The sequence below is a fragment of the Atractosteus spatula genome, chromosome 21 (genome assembly GCF_055471065.1).
Source record: "Atractosteus spatula isolate fAtrSpa1 chromosome 21, fAtrSpa1.hap1, whole genome shotgun sequence".
In the NCBI taxonomy this organism is placed as follows: domain Eukaryota; kingdom Metazoa; phylum Chordata; class Actinopteri; order Semionotiformes; family Lepisosteidae; genus Atractosteus; species Atractosteus spatula.
This window is the reverse complement of record NC_142726.1, coordinates 2,818,749-2,840,990: the sequence shown is the minus strand read 5'-3', so window position 1 is coordinate 2,840,990 and position 22,242 is coordinate 2,818,749. Positions and strand designations below refer to the sequence as shown.

The 22,242-nt window shown below is 41.0% G+C and overlaps 1 protein-coding gene across 3 annotated transcripts in view; it reads right to left on the bottom strand.

Annotated features, from left to right (window-relative positions):
* kctd15b (potassium channel tetramerization domain containing 15b) overlaps positions 1-4,797 on the bottom strand; it is a 30,357-nt gene extending 25,560 nt beyond the window's left edge. Inside the window, exons 1-2 of one of the 3 annotated variants that reach the window (XM_088939181.1) lie at positions 4,573-4,797; positions 528-703 (exon numbers count right to left, since the gene is read on the bottom strand). In XM_088939181.1, coding sequence (XP_088795307.1) covers positions 528-703; positions 4,573-4,581 — 185 coding nt within the window. In that variant the 5' untranslated portion in view covers positions 4,582-4,797. Of the gene's footprint in view, positions 1-527; positions 704-1,969; positions 2,148-4,249; positions 4,340-4,572 lie in introns of those variants that run through there. The other 2 variants (XM_088939183.1, XM_088939182.1) reach the window with 2 other exon arrangements.
* Positions 4,798-22,242: the final 17,445 nt, after the last annotated feature.

Below are 22,242 nucleotides of genomic sequence, written 5' to 3'. Positions count from 1 at the left end.
GGATGTAAACAAGCGGAACGTGTACTAAAGTAGATTAACAGGAAGAGGGTAAACTATCATTTTGGAAGCTGAAGGATAAAGGGATGGCGCGTTTTAAGGTGATCTTAATACGTCTGACAAGTTGCTACAGTGGAAGTCGGACCTTTCTTGTCTCGGACGCTTAACTTAAAAACGCAAATTATTGTTGACGCCTTTACGGACAATAAAGGCAGGCCTATGAGTCCACTTTATAATAAAACAGATTCATGCAACCCCAGCTATTTTAAGTAAGTAATGTGCTGATATGGGTACTTTTATCAGCACACTGAAAATGAAGAATAGCAACACCAGCAAAAGGCACTCGCGTGATGATAACTGCTTATAAATGAAGCTTAAGGTTCCCGAGAAGAAACGTTGTATGAAGTGTCACAGGGATAATACCAGCTTCAGCAGATCCATAGATAGGCTGACGATGACCATGCATTTAAATACGTCATTCCTGCGGACCAGAGCGGTAGGGGAAACAGAGGAGAGAAGCAGAGTCTTACCTAGAGTCCGGGTATTTGGTGAGAGTTGCCAGACTGCTCGTGTACATGTGTCCTCCAACATCGATGTGAACCGGTGCGTTCGCTTTCGTCAGCTGAGCCGGTAACGGGATTCCCTGAGCGGCCAGAGGAGACACTGGAGACCGGGTCAAAGACAAGCGTGACATGCTTCGTCCTTCCTGTGTACAAGCCAATGTTCAAAAAAGGGAAGAGGGGAGGGGTGTTGGGGGGGAGAGAAAGCAAAGAGATTAATGAGGCGCGTTTCAAGAATGACAGTATCTCGTACCTTTAGAGCAAGTGCGATCTTGGCTCTGATCAGATCACTTCTACATCTGCCTGATCGCATATTTAGCTTACAAATTATTGCCACAACTCTAATTAAGTGTATTTGCATCCTTTTCCTCGGATTACCGGAGGGAAGAATGGAAGGTTGCTTATTAGCGATCAAGAAAGAAAAATGCTAGGTGTCAGCCTCCAGGGAGATAAAACAAACTGCAAAATTCTAATTAAAGGTCGTGGGCTTATGTGTTAGACGTGAAATATCCCCTGACAAACGAATAACCAATTTGTGAATTGGGATTCGGGGGCTTTTTGCAAGTTTGTCTCAGTAACTAGACACCTCTAAATTAACGACTTCCTAATCTCCAAAGGCGGACTCAATAATGCTGTTTGTCTCACAAAATGTCCCAAAATATTTTTAAAAAGCAAATGTTGACCAAGATATGTCATTTCTTTAAACTCGATTAGGAACCAATTCTTCGAAAATAGCAGTAACCTGAAATTAGTAGACAACGCAATAATTCAAGGAAAAAAATAAGCATTAATAATAAAATATATTAATGAATGACGAAGATGACTCTCTTCGCATGTTGAATCTACTAGGCAAAAGATCCCTGAAAGATATTTCTTTTCATTGCTAAATACGCAGAAAAGTTCAGCTGTACATGAAATAGATTATCCACGTGCTCCCTATTGCATTGATGAACCAAAGTCTATGTTGTTTCAGATATGGCCACAAGGTCAAAATGCCACTTTAATTAGCCTATATCTCATTCTTAGCATACCGGCTTGTGGTTTGCTAGTAAGTCAAACATACTTTTAACGCATGTAGTTCATTTCTTCTGCAAAGGAAAACGTTTGCTGTGCTATGTAAGAAATGAACTGCGACTGGTGGCGGTTAATTGAAATTAGAGTTTAAGGAAAGCGAGGTACGAGGTTCGCGTCAGCCTGTTCTGCACAGCTGAAAGACGTAGCTGGACGAGAAAAGCCGCAGCGCAGGTCGATAACCTTTAATCGACTCTGGGCAAAACTTGAATCGCTTTTTGACCTGCGAGTTATAAACGATAACGAATAACGAAATATCACAACATATGGATATATGTCGCCCCACTTTTACATCGAAGATGCGCTGGATGGCTTTACAATGTCGTGTAAATATCCGTCACCTCTAATGTCCGTCCGTGTGACCCAGTGCGTGAACCGAGCGCCAGCCACAACATCCCCCTGTGCGCGTCTTGGAGCCTGACACCATCACACACACGGGACTTCACCCCAGATGAGGAGTCATCAGCTGCTTTACTCACTACACGGAGAAGGGCGATCAAAATGGCTTTTTTCGTAGCGCCCCTTTTAACGCGTTGATAACATGTTTCACGTCCACACTGAAACTTTTCTAGTGATGTTTTTTTTTTTAAAAATCGCGTTGAAGAAAGCGTTACCCCCCGTATCGTTTTTTTTCTCACGTCAGTCAAACTTTGCGCAGCCCTCGCCCCCTTCACGTGTGGGTAGGTCGTTTCGGGTAATACTTTAACTTTAATACACGCTTTATTTTTTTGGGTGTGTGTGTGTGGGGGGGGGGGGTTCCCTGAATCAGATGGCCAAAGTCTTAACGCGCTAATTGCGCATATCGAGAGTGTTGTCAAAACTATTACCCATGTTGCGCTGAAATTAACGTCTCGGGATGCGACGCTCATTTGCGCACAAAATCATTTTCTGCCCTATTGTGCTCGCAGTTGTTCAGTTTTGGAGAGGTGACTGAACGAGCTATGTTAGCGCAGCTTGAGAGTGATTTCACCGAATCGTTCCTCCGTGAAGCCGCTCATTTGCTAGGCTGTTATTTTAACCATAAAAGGTAAACAGAAGGCTGTTGTTAGCGCTCCATTCAGCGCTTTTGCCCACGGCAGGATGCCCGGGGCAGAGAATGCAGAAAGACTACAGAATTTTCCAGGGTGTTGCCTGCCTCGCTACACACGAAGCCTACAGGAATACTGTTCATTTAATACACACTCTGGATGATACATTTCACATCCCAGTGAAAGAAAGACTTCAAAAGACTTAAGAACTTTTGGGCGTATGAAGCTATCCCACCTCTTCATATAGCCACGGGCCATGGTAACCAATACTGATATTAATGTTGGGGGAATAAGCCAGATACAAAAGTATACACACACACACCAATGGAGAGAGAGAGAGAAAACAGGAAAGACAGAGAGAGAAGGGAGGGAGGGAGGGAGGGGCTGAGGAGGTGAAGGGTTAGGTGAAAATAGAGCAAGACAGCCAGAGGGGTCGAAATGGATAAAAAAAAAGATGAAAAATTCAAAAATGAATGGGGCTAAATAAGGCTATTAAACAGCCATAGATGTAAACTATAAATCACGAATGAGTGTACCGGAGAAAATAAAGCAGAGTCCTGCTCACACTTTTGGAACACGCATTATTTATTTATCTCCACGCTCGGTCTAAAGTGTTCTCAGGAGTCCCCAGACAAAAATAAACATCCGAACTCGAAAAGGACCATTGACTCGTCTTTAATGAGATCAGCACTAACATCTGTTCCCTGACGGTCTGTATTATCGGTTTCTCATTGACTAAATGCTTGAAGTATTCTCGGGTTATTTAACATCAGACACTCTGTAACCGGTAATGAAAGAAATGATCGCCTTTTTATAACTGAGATAAGAGGCCACCGAAGTCAATTTTGTAGGCAACACGTTAAGGACTGTAGGCTGCTCAGGAAACGTGATTTAAAAAAAAACGCCAACTAAAAGTTTGATTTTGCAACACAACCGCTTGTGTTGATCGATCATAAACTTTTGAACAGAAACACCACACGTTGCGCGAGCGGTTCTACGACGCGTAGGTTGTGTTAAAAAATAATAAGAGCAGAAAAGAAAATCGACTTTATTATTAAGAGCTTCTGCTTAACGAAGTTTTATTTTCGACCAGCTGTGCTGCTGCGTACCTTTGAGGAAAACGTACATTACACGTAAAAGTTTATGTTCGCCCACCAAAAATTAAAACAATAGCGAAACACGGTTTCCACAATTCTATTACCCCTGAACATACATTTGTGCCCAAGGGGGGAATTCTGCCAATTTCACAATATGGCGTCTTTTTCACATACCAACATATCAGAAAAGATGTTTTTAATACGACGGAACGTTTTTGAAAATATACATTATACTGTTTTCATATCCCATATAAATTACTTTAATTTCAGACGTGTCGGTGGTTCGGCGTGGTTTTTCGTTCGGGAAGCACAACGCGATATTTACCAGCCTCCTCAGCAGCCTGTTCGTAAATTCATTCTCACTGGCGCCCGGTTAACATTGCATACAGACAGGGAGTGAGCTACATGCATCTCCTTGATTCATAAATTAAAAACAGATCACCCCGTGAAACAGGGAGACGAGCTTTCTATACGTGCATTATTCAGACGTGTGTACCGTTTCAAACGTTTTAGGAAAGTCCGAAGCAAATCCGAGCCAGATTTCATCCGTCCACCAGGAGAACTGAATTATCTCTTTCCGTAACATTTCCTCCAAGTTTGATAAAACTAAGTGCGATACCATACTTCAGTATTCCTCGAGTTTCATGCCCTTTCTTTCGCAGAGACAAGCCCCCAAAACCTCCAAAAACCGAGGAAAGTAGCTCTAATGCATTGTTATAAAAAGGGTCACTGTAGCTTTAAAGATCTATAGTGTCGACTAGACTAGTTGAGATCAGGCACTTTGAAAACAGCAACACAGGAAGCAAGCAGCGTCCTTACCTTGAACATAGACGAAATCTCTTCTTCCCTTTTTTCCGCTCTTATTTCTAGACTTTTAATATCAGACGGCTGGCCCCAGCTGCGATTTTTTGAGCTTCTTGTCCTTCTTTTTGCTAAAATGAAACTGCCGGGCTGTTATGAGAAGAAGAAAGCCAATATAATCCGTCTCTAAATAACAGAGGAGAGCTAAAAAGAATTCTTGCTCTAGGCTTTCCAAACGCCTCTGGGGCAAGGATTAGGCTACAATTAGCTCAACCCTACTCGCGCCCTAGCTAAATTCAAGATGAAAATTTGATATTTTTCCTCCTTTCCCCAAGATGCCGGTGAAGATTAGACCGAGTCATTTGGTATTTTTCCTCCTTTTCCCCCAAAATATAAATAAATAAATCCTTATAACGGTTTTTAAGTTCTGGTTTGCTGGGGGATAACGGTTTAATGTTAAGTATCAGGCCACTGTCACGTCGCTCGATAGACTTACTGAAGAAAAAAGCAGATTTTAATCATTGTCATTTCGTCTGATGTAATATTTCCCCAGGCATTTTCAACTAGGCATAAATTTTCAGTTCCCAAATAAGTAACGCTGGGCACGTTTCCCTCATCTCTTGCACTTATAGAGCGATTATGGAAGCACAGTGTAACTTGTTGATAAAGTATCTATATAAGAAATGCTGATGTTGAATATGCAGATCTCTATAAACAGTTTCCATGCGGCTGTTTTTTCTTTCCTTTCTCGCTTGCTAATGTCTCGTATTGTAACGCCAAATTTCCTGTAGGCCATTAAAACCAAATGACGTCTATCGACATGCATTCTGCTATTACAAAAAGCGCCCTCACAACCTGCCTCCAGCGAAACGCGCCATTTCAATTATAGCACACGGCTAGATGGAGATGTCTGCCGTGAAGACTTCCTATACAAGCGAGCAGAAAGGCAGGCTGCTAGCTCAAAGAGCAACCAGATTTTCTACCCTGAGATTCATTCTGTTGAAGTAAAATTGAAACACACTGACACACACACAAACGATGCACTAATGCGTTTAAATACGAAACACTAATAGATCAACCTTTTAATACACGAGAACATTTATTAACGCGCTGTCTACAACACTGAACTGTACAAAAATCTAACCGTTCCCCCTTCTCCACTTTACAGGTGCTTACATAGGCTAGCTGTTTATTTATTTATTTGTCTGTTTGTTTATTTGCGTGTAAATAGTTCTAAATAATGAATGTTGCATTGAGCCTTATAATTACAGTATTCCCAAATCCTTCCCTTGCATTCCCGCTCTCGGTGTTTGTTTCTTGATGTCTGGCGCCTACTAGTGTCCGAAAGGACGCACGGCCACACTAGAAAGAGGGAGATCAAGGTTAAGAGCCGAAGGTAGCGATGGATTAATTTGAAGTGCGCTTTGAAATCGATCCTTCGCCCTGTGCGAGAGACGCCTTTCTCCCGATAAAGACGGGCAGATACCGTCTTTCACCCGCTTCGCATTTGCCTTCAACTTACTCTTCCGGACAGGGCAAGACTTGGGAAATTGGGAAAAAGGGACCATCCGATCCCAGATACACCCGAGACACCCGCGCACTCCCAGATCCCCTCATCTCTCCACTCCTTGGCATAGAGCAAGGAACCTTTTCCCCTCGGGGCGAAATTTTGTTGTGTCTTCTGGAGTACAAACTACAAGGAAGACAGGAAAAAAATTCTCATTAAAGTAACAACCCCGCAGTTAGTTCAATTACACGAAGTATGCAGAAGATGTTGTAAATTTAAAGATTTAAATAGCTTACAAAGTTGCCCCGGGCCCCATCAGTTAATTTCCTTAATTTATGGATTTTAGCTGAGTGTCTGAAGTGAAGAGGAGACGGAGAAGTAGGTCAGCCCAGAGATTTGCATGCAACATAGACCAAATATTGGGTATTCTTGACCAGTTTCAAGCGCAGGTAGGAACGCTGGTGACACGTTAACCGCACACCAGCTGTTCTGCTAATTTTGCGTGGTGATCACTGAGCGGGTTTTACTTAACAGAGGGGAAAGGCTGAGAGATGTACATTTTGAAATATACAGTACAGACGAATAGGTTTCACATAATCTAATATTTGTACATTCCAGTTGTGCATCAAGAATGTAGACTGTGTAAGCCCAAGATTTTGAAACACAAGTGAAATCTGTGGTCTATGTATTAGATCAATTTACTATAAACCTTAAAGTCAACCGAAACGTACCCAAGACAACTGCAGCTTCGTCAGATAGGCTACTGGAAATGTGTCTATTGGATTATTTGTTTCAGGAAAGAGAATAAATTAGTTTTACGAGACGAGATTTACTTTCGTAAGATTCACATTTAATAGAATTTAGCCCGGGGCAGTGTTCAGCGTTATCATCATTTTTCCTGAATTCTTTCCAAAATTATACCTTTATAATACTTTACAAAGTAATTTATCGTACTATGTGAGATGCTTCATAACTATTGATCAATAACGATATATTCATAAGAAAACGACAAATATCCACAGAATTGGGGTAGTCTTTTGCACCTACACAGAATAGCACAATTGCTGTACCGTACATTTTACGACAGATTGTGTTGCGTCTTGGTGGAATTGTTTAAAGCTTTGGTTGTGTTAATTATATTTATCCGAAGAGAATATTAAACTGTAAGCTTATTTAATTTTGAAGTGTTTCTAAAAAAATAAACAGAAGCCTGCTATTAACTACACCGTGTTGAAATCAGAGGCCTCAGAACACGTTCAGCAAGGTATTTCGTCAGGTAGGCTATCCCTTACGAGGGCGAGCCAAAACGATACGATTAGTTAAACATATGAACGTTTTGAATGCAATCATTCGAGTAGCCTTCCAAATATTAACAGACCAAACAAACTTCGATCTCAACGGCAAATATTTCCAGGGTCATTTGTAGAGTTAGTGTCTTCACGGGGAGACGGACACGGTATATTTGTAGTTACATTATGGGATAAGTACTGATGACCGTGTTGTTGTTGATGATGATGATGATGATAACAGTATCCAAGTACAGAATTGTCTTCCTAATACATATGAGATTATTATTCCATTAAAAGAAAGTCACTGGTGCCACTCCGAAGAAAGAATCAATCAACATTCGCGAGGCCTCTTAGAGGGAACATGTATGCAAATGAGATGTATGCATTAATGTATGACCCTATAAGAATAATAAGTTTGCCCCAAGGTTCCGAAGCAGGTGTCATTAACAGCGATTCGAAAAGCGTCATGGGACGCGACTGAAAGCCAGTGCTGTTCTATTTTCGTCATTTCATCTCTTTTCTGAGCAGCGCCCTTTTGTTGTTGTTGTTGTTGTTGTTGTTGTTGTGCTTGATTGTTTGTATTATCAACCTAAGCCTCAGATAACGGCAAAATGTATAAGCCGACGTCTTAAAAGAAGTTATGAATAAAACAAAACATGTATATTAAATCACGGTATTGCCAGCGATTGTATAAAAACAAAATAGTGAGATTACTACTAGACCATCAGCATTTTGATCGGTACGCATTCTTCTTTCTTGTGTTATTAGTCTTTTATAAGTTTTATGTATAAGCTTTCTAAAGAGTCTGGGAAAGTATCTGCAAAGATTTAACCAATCCAGCCTGTCCAATTATGAACTGTATGCGGCACTGGGCAAGCTATGAGGTGAAGCTACACCCTGCACAGAGCACGCAGGGACGACTAGGAGACACCGGTCAGCCTGGCCAGCATGTGTCTGGCAGGGGGCAGGAAGCTGGAGCACCTGGGGAAACCCATGTGAACACTGAGAGAACATGCAAACTCCACACAGAGGGCAGCATGGCTGTGAGGCAGCAGCACTGACCTCCATGCCTTCATGCCCAAATCAGAATATAACAGGTATCTCCACCACTGGCCCCAGAGAGCCTCAAACCCGTGAAGAAAAAGGACGTTCCATTATCTCAGACTCTGAATGTGTGCCTTGAATTATCTGAACTAGAGAGCTAGAAATCATGGTCCCGAAGGACTGGTTTTTAAACCACAGGTTCAACAGACAATCTTTCTGTGCATTTTCCGGACGTTCAGTTTTCTGGTGAAATCTCAACATTTACTGAGACATACTGTCTGGCTCCTTGAGGTGAAGATGGTTGATAACTGAAGAAAACATTTATTCTTCAAAAATAATAGTTCCTCAAGCATTCATTCTTCATACAGTATATATATATAGGAAACAAGAGCATGGGAATTAGTAATCTACCCTTTTTTGACCGATTTGGAAACATTTCAAACTTCATCTCTCTGTGACTAATGTACAAGTCAACAAAGTCAACTGAACTGATCTCACAGGCTGTTCAAACTCCTGATTCCAAGATCTGAAGCTCCGCGGTGACTATTTGGAAACCACTTAATGTCATATAGCTGAATGGATCTTAGTAGATGATGAATCCAAGGATCTCAGCTTGCCCTGATCTCAGTTTTAAATGTACATCCATATCGTTTCCACTCGAGTCCACTTGTCCATATTCCACTGCTGATTCTGAAGAAGCCCACAGAGTTGACTTTGAATAACTGGATCTCCTTGTCATCTGCTCTGATGCTCATTTTAATTTAGCCTGTCAGTGTAGGATATTCTTCTAAAAACCAGGTGTATCTGGTTGCTTTCCTGTGGACAGATTTCAGAGCAGTGGTATCCTTCCCATAATATGTGTTGACCACACTTTTTCACAGTATTTTAAATGAAGTATTACTAGTGCACTGTGTAATTACGGTATAAGATCCCTTGATTTAAATTCTACACTTTTAACCAGATGACTTTTTATTATTTCCCCCACCTTGTATAAAATGGAAATGATATGTCAACATGAACACTTTTTTGTTGTCTTTTTTGTAAGTACCCTCTACAAGCTCATGGGTTCCCACTAGGTATCTATCTAGGTATTCATTGTGGCAGATCAGCAGTAATTAAGACAGTAATTTCAGCTGATCTGCCACTAGATGGCATAAAGGTCTGTATTGCTTGTATACAGGTTCACCCATGTGGTGTATTAATTGATTAATTAGATACTTAGTGAAGAGGCAAGATGCACATTTTCACATGGGATTAATCGAGACTAGTTTATTATATAAAAGGACTCACAGGGGCCAGGGGTCTTGATTTGGTTTTAAATTATGTCTTTGTTTATTTTCTTCTTTTAGGTCCAGGGCATCCTGGAATAAACCAAACCAAATCAAAAGTGTTTGGTCTTTTAAAATCTGAAAACATCTGGTAATAAAAAAAAAAAGAAGGTGAAGATGCACAAATTAAAGTGCTCAAAGAAACTTCATTGTAAGTACACTTCAGTTCCGAGGCAGAGAGTCCTTGACATTAATCAATTCATTCCTGTTACCTCCTTTATCTGTAAATAACCTTTGTCACACAAGACCTCCCTCTGCTGGATATTTAAAAAAATAACTCGCTACAGACACTATTTTCTGTACAGTATCTTGTCCAGGATTCCATTAAATGCTCTCGTGGGAACCCTCCAGCCTTGAGCTTTATTGGATCAAATCCTTTTCTCTGGAGAGGTGGTGTGACCAGACTGCCTGACCCTGTCACTGGTACTGTACTTCTCGTGCTCCTTACAAGAACAGGGAGGTGAGATGTTTGGGCCAGTAAGGAGGCAGCTAGTGGTGATCACAACAGGATAAACAGCCTCCCCTCACTTGCTACTCTTCTTTTGGTTTTGTACATGACAGATCCCTGTCTCTGCTGTATTCCTGCATCTTTATTCTTCTTGCCTATATCATTTTTATTGAGGTTCTTTTAAAGAGGATAATCTTGAAGAACCATTCATGTTATCGCAGCATATACGAAGATGTAAAGACAATTTATTTAATTACATCAGGAACATTGGTAGAAACTATTCTCAGGGTATTTTGATGGGTGTTGTAGGTCTGATTTATTCAGTCTAGAAGACGTTTATCTCTTTTTACTCTACACGTTCTATGACTTCGTGCATCTGAAATAACATTTTGTCATGCAATGCAACATGGAGGTGATGTCTTTCATCGGACAGCTGCAGTAATGCAACTTCTAGATAACTTTGTGGTGCCTGTACTGTCACTTCAGGAATTAGACAGCAGAGTTGCACAATAACCACAGCTGCCAATACACAGATGGGCTAAACATGTACAATCAAGCCTTTCAATGATCCATCAGAAGCAGCAATGTCCGACAACAAAGGTGTCTGTAATTCCACTGAGAAGAGAGACAATTCAGTGTTCTAGCAGGGCTGAATGTGATGCTATCTTAGAGAACTCGGTGAGAATATATTGATTGCCAGGTGGTTTAATCTGTGGGCTGGTCCCTGCCAGGAAGGCCTCGGGCTAGATCACAGGGCTGTTGATGCCACTGCTCTTTTGCAAAACAAAAAAATTCTGTCTTAACTCGTTTTTCCATTTATTAAGAGAAGCCAAAAAGTGAGAAAGTCTTATTAACCAGATGAGGATATCAAGCCTCAGTTGTTCTTGATGCAGGCAATGAATTGCTGGTATTAAACCCCCCATGCAGCTTGGTTAATGCATGCTCATTAACTCAGGATTGTTTGCAACTGGAGTCTTTGCTTTACTGCCAGAAGGTGGGGCCATTGTTCTTCAATTAAAAAGGGAAGACTTGTAATTTAAAGGCTGGGTACCTGGTGTGTCACTCGGGACCGATGGTGTGACAACGCCTGAGAGTTTGCGTCTTTCCTTCTGCACACTTTGCTCGCCATTAACACAGTCTTGGACCCTGCACAGAGCACGCAGGGACGACTAGGAGACACCGGTCAGCCTGGCCAGCATGTGTCTGGCAGGGGGGTGGAAGCTGGAGCACCTGGGGAAACCCATGTGAACATTGAGAGAACATGCAAACTCCACACAGAGGGCAGCATGGCTGTGAGGCAGCAGCACTGACCTCCATGCCTTCATGCCCAAATCAGAATATAACAGGTATCTCCACCACTGGTCCCAGAGAGCCTCAATCCACTCTTACAGGCTGCAAGGCAGGGCTTCACCATGGACAGAACCCCAGGCCAGTGCAGGGCACACACACACACACAAACAGGAATCACTGAGAGTTACTAGTTAACAGAGTCAGCATGGCTTTGGAAGGTAAGAGAAAACCTGGTAAAAAACTGACGCTGTGTAGGTTCTTTACATTTACAATAGATGGACAGAAGTGTTACTGTTTTCAAAGATGACAGGGGGAGTCACTGAACTGTCAGAGTTAAAAAGTGAAATTAAATTTAAATTGGTACGCCACACAATGTCCCAAATATGCAACACACTTCAAATCAAAGTAGCTGTTTTCTGATGCAGGTATCTTTTTTTTTTCGATAAAGGAGAGCATATATGAACAAGGCATTGCTTTTGGTTCCTGTATAAATTGTGAGAAGGCAGGGTAGTTAAAGTTTAAAAAGTGTTTTCAGAACTCATATCCTATAATTTGCTATGCTTTGTCGTCCTATTTTTGCCTGCTGTTCTGTTTCCCCTGTCGTTTGCCTATCTGGTTGATGTATTTGTGCATCAGTAATGCAGTATTGACAGTTATTGTTCATTATTTCAGAAGCAACATGAAAGTTCCAGTGTATTATTAGAAGATGCTGCAATGTAGCGCATACAAACAGGCACCTTAAACAGGCTGTGCAATTCCCCTAAGTGCAAAATGCTAGCAATTACTTAAGCATAATTGAGAGATGGCACTAGGAAAAAAAAACAGCATGTATTAAGAGGGCATATATTATCAAAGGTCTTTCTTTCCTCTTTTTGGAAGACATCTTAGCACTGAAGGTACAATGATTGAATGAGCCGAGTTCTTTTCTTCGTTTGTTTTATTCACACTTTTACTCGTGAGAATGTGTCGGCCTATTTGTGCAAAATGACAGTTTAGGATCTTGAATTTTCAGGAAACACTCTGATGATTTAAAAGCTTTAAAGGCTGCATATCAGGTCTTGGCACAAAGAAAAAGAAAAACCAAGTTACTGTTAAAGAGGGGGGGAACAGACTTGTCAGTGCAGATTGGCCAATGTCTATAAACTATAAAATCAGTGTAAAATATAGTGAAGAGTAGTGAAACTTTGATATAAGTGAGGCAAAGAACTTACAGTAGGTATGTTATTTTTTCTATTAAATGCTGAATATACTGGAAATATCCCAAGATAGTCTGCAAAATAGGGTTTGTCTGGTAGGAGTCAGTAAAGTCCATATAGAAAACTTCTGACCTTCCTTTACTGTCAGTATGACCAAGGAGAACTGATATCAAAATCACACACTTAGGCTTTACCTGCAATACATTTCCCTGCACAGTGATGAAAGAAAGGGTCTTCATATAAGCATGTCTTACACAGAAAAGGTCAGAAACTCACCTAAACATGTCAGGGATAGGCTATGCATAGCCTGAGGAATGGGCAGGGGGGCTGGGCTGTAGGGAGCTGTAATGTGAGATCTATAGTAGGAGACAAGTTCCCATTGTCAGCAGTACAAAAACTACATTGATAATCCAGAAGTCTGTAATCAATGTCTGCTTTGGGAAGCCTACATGAACTCATTTAAGGCCGAATAATGAGTGTTTCCATGTAAGGAATATGTTCTGGTTAGGGGAGCCCTTGTGACAACAGAAAATGGCTTAAAACAAATAAAAAATGGTTTAAAACAAATCTCAGCCTTTAGAACTCGAGTATTTTGTCACGGGAGAAAGAATGGTAAGTAGGCCTGATGTAGACCTAAGATTCAAGGCACCTTTAAAACTGAGAACGAGGTTTTACACAAAGAACTGTGGGAGTATGGAACAAGCTAGCCAGCCATGTTATGGAAACTCGTACCCTGACTTCCTTCAAAAAGTAATGAATGAGACCCTTGGATGAATTAACTATTAGAAACCAAAAGAGATATATGTGCCAAACGCCTCCTCTTTGGAATCTTTCCTTTTACATCTTTGATTCAAGTAGTCCCTTGGGTTCAGTTTTTTTATATACTGTATTTCAAAAAGGTAAAAAGGAAGATAGTTATCTCTCACTGGACATTGTGTGAAAGAAAGGAGTGTTATGGAAAAAGAGAAACGTTAGATGGCATTCCAGTCACAATTCACTTGGAGGGCATTACAAGGACAATTGCAAGCAGAACAAAGCCATCTCAATTACACAGTGAGGTAGGCAAGTCCAGTACGTCTTTAACATAACTTTTCACCACTAGGCTTTGACTTATTTTTGCTGCCATCGTGTGGTTGAATTTGTACATTACAAGTAAATATATAGGCTATAAAGAAATGAATACAGTCTATATACAGTACAGCAATAACAAGTGAAGGCTAAACTCTTCATAGTTTAAAATAAATGAATACAGCCTATATACAATATCTAAGAGGCTATTTAAAATCCACATTAATAAAGATCTTCATTGTTTATCAAGGACTCTGTGACCTTAATAGTATTTGTGGATACCTTTCATTTGTTTTTATAAAAATGAACCCAACTTGGAACAGTTTGTGTTACAATCTTTTCCAACATTTTGTATATGCAAATTAAATGTATTCTGTATATTGTTCTATTCGCACACCATCTTCTCTGTGTTGGTGGATTTGTTTCCGATCTGATCTGATTTGAGATAAGCGCTTTGAGCATTTTCCCTTAAGAAACACCCCAGTCACTGGTTTACAGTTTTAAATAGCTTTTGACATCACTAAAAATATTACTTTTGAAAAGTGATTTTCTTCCTATCTGATGAGCGTTTTTGTTATAATAAGATGTCAGCTCCACCACACAGTGATTTAAGCTGAAGATTTTCTTCACTGCTTTGTTTTGTGGTAGTGCTGCAGTTGTCTTTAATATCTGTCTGTGATCTCTGGATTGTGGATTCGGCAGCTGATGTACAGCATCATGGCTCAGGTGTAAATGTCACCACGCCACAGGTGAGGAGTTCTCAAATTCCACTCATTGCAACCAGTTCCCTCCAGCTGTGTGTTTAAATCCTGGACTATCTATCTGTTGAAGAACTGAGAAGCCTGTTGCACCCGAAACGCTGTGGTGAAGTTGTTTGCAAGGGCCACAGTTTGAGAACCCTTAACACCTGTCAGTGAAGCCTGCCAGGTGTCCATTCCTGTCTCTCCTTGTGGCCCAAACCAGCTTAAAGAAAGACGACAAGATGCCAAGATTTGGGAGGATCTACAGTATTTTGGGGTACCTGCCCTTTCGTCACTGGACTGCCTCCGATAAGTGAAAGTGAACCAGCCACACCCAATTTGATTTTTTTAGCCCTGAAGATCCATTAATTTACATGTGATAAGCAATCCCCAATCCCTCTTAGCAACTTATTTCTAAGTACACAGATTAAGACTGTGATACTTTTGTTCCTACAAGTTTCCAGATTGTATTGCACAAGTAAAACAAGCCTTTGCCTGTGACTCCATTAGAGCTCTCTTTTGGAGATTGCCTGTAGAATTACCTTAACCTAACCCACGTCTCCACGAACCTGTTTAGTTCTGGAGAGCCAAGTTCAGGTTCTTTAAATCATACTGTATATTGAACAGATTAGCACTACTACTAATCAGTCTTACCAAGTTCAGTGTTCATTTTTGCCTTTTCCATTGGGAAGGCACCGCACATGAATCAAAGCAGAAACCAGCCATTTTAGCTTTTATCCTAAAGCTATACGGATTTTGTCCATCTAGAGTGTATGCAATTCTGTCCATAATATTATGCATGGCTGCAATTTTATTTGAAAGTTGTAATATAGTGTGAAGCAAAGTTCATGTTACTAAGTGGATTACTAAGTGTGTTATTTATCCACATGATGCAGTTACACTTTTGTGTATATTGTTTGTGTATGAGCGTGATAATGATTGAATGGTATTTGCAATGTCATGGCTAAGGTCCTTGCATATTTTGCTGTGCAAACAACAGTATGTTTTATGCCCTTCAAATTGTAATGGGAGCAAGCATGGGATTGAAAAAGAAAACACTTCAAATTAAGGAAGCTGAACAAATCATTATGGGGAACAAAAGCTTTCGTGAGCTTTTTGAAACGTTTATAGGACCAAAGTGGTGCGCGTACAAATGTGTGTGGTGAGACAATAATGGACAGCAGTCTGAATCCATTTCTTCTTCATTAGGGAGGTCCTAACAGCAAACAGAGCTTTGTTTTGATGTGGCTTGTGAAGGCCAGCTCCTCTGTCAGCACTGAGGCCTTCTGACACTGTGGAAGCTCAGGGCCTCAGGCACTGGGGGCCTGGTGAGAAGGGAGGGCAAGGGAGGGGGATCAGAGGGCTGAGAGTGTCTCGAGTGCCCAAGGCACCCGGCGTTCTGTACGTAATAGGCTGGGGGTTGAGGGCTCTGCTTCGGGCTGATGAAATTTAATTGTCAGATATGCAATCCCAGTGATCCCTCTCAAAAAGAACTGTAATTAAACCCTCCTGTATTCTCTTATGCTATTTGGAGTCTGCTTTTCGTGTTTGTTCTATCACAGCTCTTATTAAAGAATACTGGCAAGTGTATTGCAAGCTGGTGCCACTGGATGGTGATCCGTTATGTGGTTTCGTTCGGAGAATTGCTCATGCCTGAGCGAGAGAGAGAGTTCAGTATTTGTAAGGCTGTTTTCGTAGATGGATTGTTAGTCTTTTTTAGACAGATACCGTGGTATGCCACAGTGAACCTACCTGCACGTGACCAGGAAACATCTGAGAGTGTTTTTGGTATTTCTATAACATGTTGTGTCTTTATTGACTTTTGAAACCATAATAGATTTAGTCATTTATGTAACGTTTAAGATGAACTATTTCACTCTTTCAGACACTGACTATTTGGCAGATGTTACTGTTTCTCTGTGCTCTCATACAGCTATCCTCTTGCTTTGTTTTCCTTGAATGGATCCTATCAGAAGAACCCACGTGGTCTTCATTTTAATTAAGTATTAATTGAAAAATAGCAATCTTGAAATGGCATGTTGGAGCACTGTGCTGTCGGCTAGAGGCTGTGAAGTAAAAAAAAACTTCATCTGGGTTGTGCGGGTTCTCATGAATAGTTTATGGTGAAAAATAAGTCTTTATAGCTGAAATAAAGAGGTCTTGCGCTATACTTCAGAGGTTCCAGTGATGCAATTGTCACTTCTGTTTAATCTTAATTCGAAAATCGAAACAAAAATTGTGATTTATTTCAAGATCCTTTGCCTTGTAATTCTTAAGAGACCCAGTCTGGTGTTCTGTAGTTAACTGTAAGAATATAGCACATTAGAAACAATGCAAATGCGATTAATTTAGTTTTTTGTTTTACCTTGAAGACTCTCAGCTATTCTGGGTTGACTGTGCTTGATGGGAACAGCAGTACCTTTTCTTTCACTCAAATGAAAGATCACACTAGGTGAAAAAAGGCTCAAATATGAAAATAATTTGGAAGAAGACGCCACTTGCTTTATTTAAAAAAACTTTTAGACTTTGAAGATGTCACCACATTGTTTGTTAGATGTTATATCTTTTGTGGGGACATTTTCCCAGAGAGACTGGTTCTACTTTGGCAGTAAAACACCCACACACAGAAAAATTAACGACATAGATTCGGCCTTAAATGCAATTAACATTTGTTCCAGGCTTCTGGTACCGATAGTGGCTGTAACAGAATTCTGTGACATACAGTAAGTGATACGAACTATTCATCTTAGCAATCAGATACACTTTAATTAAACGATAATGTATAAAGCAAAAGTCTTATACACTATGTATAAGTGTTCTCAGATGAGGGCTAGTTTGGGATTTTTACCTGTTTACACTAGAGTAGTGCACCTGAAAGAGGTACAATATCTAGAATCTAGAAAGACCTCTGGGGGGGGGGGTGGTTACACGATTAAGAGAGCCAGAGCTAAGAGCTCTGAATGGTCTGTCCATTCTTGTGATGTAACTGCACCCTTACTGCTGTACAGAACGATGTTTTGCCTGCTACTCCTTATTTTCTATAGTGTTCTCAGACTCTATAGCTAGATGGTTGATTTGAGATTGAAAGGATGATCAACAAAAGAATGATGTTTAAGTGCCCCAGATGCAGGAGAAACCTGACAATTTTGTAAGTACCCAAGAATCCTTGGCTTACCATTCAAAGTTACATAATTGTCTCCATGATAAAGTCATTATTGGAGGACAGCATTGACCCAATAACTTACATCAGTTGTCACATTCTCCTGCATTTCCGCTCCCTTAAGCTGAGTATGACATATGGGAGAGCAAATGCTCAATTCAAATGAAACGGTAATTCTAGATAATACCATTTTAATGTTCTGGTTACAGTCACGTCTGCTGTTATTCTGGGCACCCTGAGTTTTTTTTTTGTTTTTAGCTGTAAGGTAGAACTGCACATGATGGCTGAGGTGAAAGGTCAGCCACAGAGGCAGATGTCCTGGGGGTTGGGGGCTCTGCGGGCATTTTCTCAGAGCACTGAATCTCAGGGGGCTGCAAATACCAGCCAGACAGCCTATCGGAGCTGACAGCGTACTTTCTGAGCGATCGCCAGGAACATCAGACCTCTGCAAAGAAGATGAAATCTCATTTTCAAGCACAGTTTGTCCAGATCAATAGTGACACGCTGTACTAAGGTGGATGATTTGTCAGTGAAAGGAAGCGCTGGCTCGAGTGTTTGACTGTGATTGATAAAAAGCCAGACAAATTAATTTACCCGGGAGATCTTAGGGTGTCTAAGCTGCAGTTGCACCTCCATTCTGGCATTATTCCTTGTCTGGAATCACATCTGTTCATTTCAGAAATGCATCATTATAAAACTGTTAGATTAATAATGCAGCATTTTGTTTTGTGATTAAACATATTATCTTGTTTGGACTGATAGAAATTTATGTGTGCCATATGAAAATGTTACAGTAATCAAATAAAAAACAAAGCCAAAATTGAAATTCTGCTAAAGCTACTATGACTTCATTGGGTACATTAAGATAGTTTTGTATTTCTGTTCTTTTAGAAATCATCGCCAATTGTTCTTTGCCCATCTGATTTGAAACAGCCAGCTACAAACCCTGCAATCACACACAGGGGAGAGTGAGGAAGTGCAGGCTGTTTTTAAAACTGGTGTTTTAAAAGCTAATGTATCAAAAGTCCAAGACTTTGAATAAATTCACATATAACCAAAGCCTAACCCTGTCCCATTGCATACTGTACTATAGTATATAGTATGTATGGTTAAAAGACATAAGTAACCCTCCACTATATGATAAAGTATCAATGCATTGCATTTTGGTTAATTTAAATAACATTCATCAAGTAAAACTTACAAATGTATAGTAATCAGCTAAAACAAGCAACATGAATCCCTCCTCTGTGTCCACCGGATGCTGTGCTTTTTCGCTCTGCTCCTTGAAAAGCGCACCCCACTGTAATGAAACTGGCAATAAAACCGTCAGTGGTCCAGTAAAGTCGTCTCCAGCCTGTCATTCCCCACTCTGCTGACACAGAACCTGGAGTGTTCGTTGCAGCAGTGAAACAAGCCCACGCTGAGCTGCGGGGGCTGGGCGGAGGGTAGCTGGGCAGCGGGCAGGGAGAGGCTCACTCACTCGCTGGATTCGTCTCACCATCCGAGTCTGTGGCGCCACTGATTCGAAAGTTGCTGTTGCCGAACCTTTGGCTCGGTTTCATCCCGCCCTGCTCTTCTTTCGCCCATGACCCCTTCTGCCAGACTGAATTACAAGTAAGCAATTTCGCGAATGTGAAATTTGCAGATGCAGAATACTATATACAGTACGCACAAGGCCTCTTTCACTGTATCCGAACTATTGATACAATCGTTCCGCCTCTATTTACTGTTGCACAGTCTCCTACAATAGAATGAACCTTGTTGCCTTCCCACAGTTCACAATCCTTTGCCACCTCGGTCAACCTGTTCTCAGCCAGCAGCCGTAGGTGTGCTACGATATCTAGTTATACAGTTGCGTCCCTACAGGGCAATTCAAATAACTTTAAGCTCAGGCTCTTTAGGAAGGTATTGTTCCAAAAGCAATTGACTTGACTCCCAGAATTAATTCAGTCCTCTGAAGAGGGCAATCCATCCTGGTGAGGCCGGCTTCGCTGAAGGCCTTTCCCACAGTTGGGTAATTGGACCGCGGAGCCTCGGTGTGTCACAATAAGTTATGGACGGAGGCAGTTCATTGTCTCCTGCTGCAGAACAGTTTCTCACATGTGTTGAGCCAGACAATTCTTTTCGCTGCCTCCTGTCAGAAGCCGTTAAAAGCAGCACTGTACGTCTGCAGCACTGCACGCCTTCCATGACCAGGATCCCTCTTCTCTGTAAGTTTTGCACATCGCTAAACACACCTCGCAGGCCATCAGATTCATTTAAGAAGTGAGTAGGGAGCTGCGTCGGCATGCTTGGGCAGCAAAGGAACAGGTAAAGGTTCAATCCATGCTGAAAGGTAAAAAAAACAATGTGACTGTGGAGCCTTCTTCAGGTGTGTGGGAGAGAGGAAATAAGGCCCAGGAGAACACCAGATGGAGGAGGTGAGAAGGGGCGGGGAGCAGGGAGGAGATGGGCGTGAAGCAGGTGAGAATGAGTGTCCGGGCTCAGGGAGAAGAGGAGGAGAGGTGTGGAAAGCCTTAATCAGCAAAGGCATAATGAGGACTGAGAGGATTTAGAAGGAGATGAGATTGACGTTGAGAGAAGGGGAAAGTGTGATCCAGGTTTAAGGATCATTTTCGCTTTTGGATGTCCTTCTGCAATAGGAGTTCCGAAACCCCTCTTGCTGATGATTGAATTAAATGTTCCTTTCCGGCTTCTGGCCTCCACTCTGCCGAGCCCAGGACATTCGATGGGTGCTGGAAGTCAGTGTAAAATCTCTGCACGACCTAAATACTAACGAGCAGAAGAGTGTTAATGTATCTGACTTTTTGGTGTTGGCATGTACTGTATATGCTGACAAATACTGACACTGGTAATATGAAACAGAATGTTAGGTGCCTGATATCGGTCTTCAGCTGAAAGAATGACTTTCTCAGAGGCTTGAAATATGGTTCACTTCATCACTGTACGATTCTACTGGTAAACCAAAGTTCAGTGGAATTCATGTTCATGATGTACACTTAATCATTTATGACTTTAAAACCACAAACAGGAAATGCAGATCTACTGCAGGGTCTGTGTATTCTCACCTTTTCAGGACACCAGCAGAATGAAAAACCAGAAGATGCAGTTCTTATAACAAGCACTGGGAAGAGCTGTACAGGGCAACGTTATGACAATACAGTATACCGTAACACTGCTATTACTAATAATACCTACATCAAAACATTACTACAACTTGCTTGAAAAATTAGGTCTTCCAAGTGGTCTCTAAAGGTGTGGATGGCTCTGTCAGTGTTTGCCATGAGATTTCAATCTGATTTTTAATGTGTGGGACTCACAAAATCCCAGGACTACTCTTTTATATCTGTTATGACTAATGACTTCTGTGGAAGAGCAACTATTAATAAATGAGATGGCATTCCTATATTCCTGCTTACTCCTATAATCTGTGCCTACTTCCTGTATTATATTTATATACTGTATTTTATATATTTCAAGTTTTAACTTACATGGGAATTACTTTAGATTTAAATGTATATATGCACTGTTAGCTTGCTGGCATCCCAAGTAAATTCAAAGGAGAGACAAGATATTGTTTAAGCAAAGGCAATCTAGGTCTCTCCTCTTAGGAAGATATTAACTGATTCAAGGAAAATTGGCTGTTGTAAATGTGCAGGCTTCATACTGTCTGCAGTCCCATTTCTCATTAGTAGGTTCACTATTGGTTCTGCTGTTTCACACCTGCGTTCTGCTGCTCGCAGTGGCAGGTGGTCTATTTCCGAGTTCCCATCCGCCTCCGGTCAGTGATCTTGATGTCAATCTCGTCCCTCTGGTGTCGCCTAGCCATCCCCTCAAGATCTTCCACTCTAATATCAAGAGACCTCTGTCTTCCCCACGTCCTGCCAGACAGCACCTCCTCACTGAGATCAGAGTCATGCTTTATTCCAAGAGCATCTCTGTAAAAACCCTTTTAAAGAAAGAGATCGATGTTTGCAGTGGTCGATGCTGAGATGCCTTATTTTGTTTCTTAAATGGGAGAGCTTCACAGTCAAGACCAAAAGCGTTTGAATTCAGCCAAGATCTAGAGCTGCTACACCAGATCCTAGCTCAATTTTAAAAAGGGAAAGGCACGTGATTCGGTTTCAGAAGGTGTTGAGGAAGTTCGGATGTACATGTACATCTTCTGTAGGATCGTATCCCAATGGAAGTAGATATTTTCAATTTAATTTTGTGCTGCCCACCCTGAACTGCACTTCTTGGATTAAAGATTCAAAGGCCAGAATGAAGGAGCAGGTGGAATACATTACATCCTTCTATGTGTGTCTTACTGACAATGCTATATTTATATATCTTTGTATTCATAATCCGTGTATTGAGCAGTTCATAACGAATAACGCATGACAATGCTTTTACTGCAATGTTCCAGATCACTGTGGGTTGCAAACACATTGAGTCGCTGGAATTTCCATAAATTTCATATGGAAATCCACCATATAATATGCAAACCAGCTGGGGAACAGGTTTGTTTTCTAAGCTGATAACTTTTTATTTTCAGTTGAAAAAAAAAAGACTTTTTTTTAGCTTGCAGAGCAAATGTTGCACTGTTTGATTGCCTATTTTCTCCTCTAAATGTGTA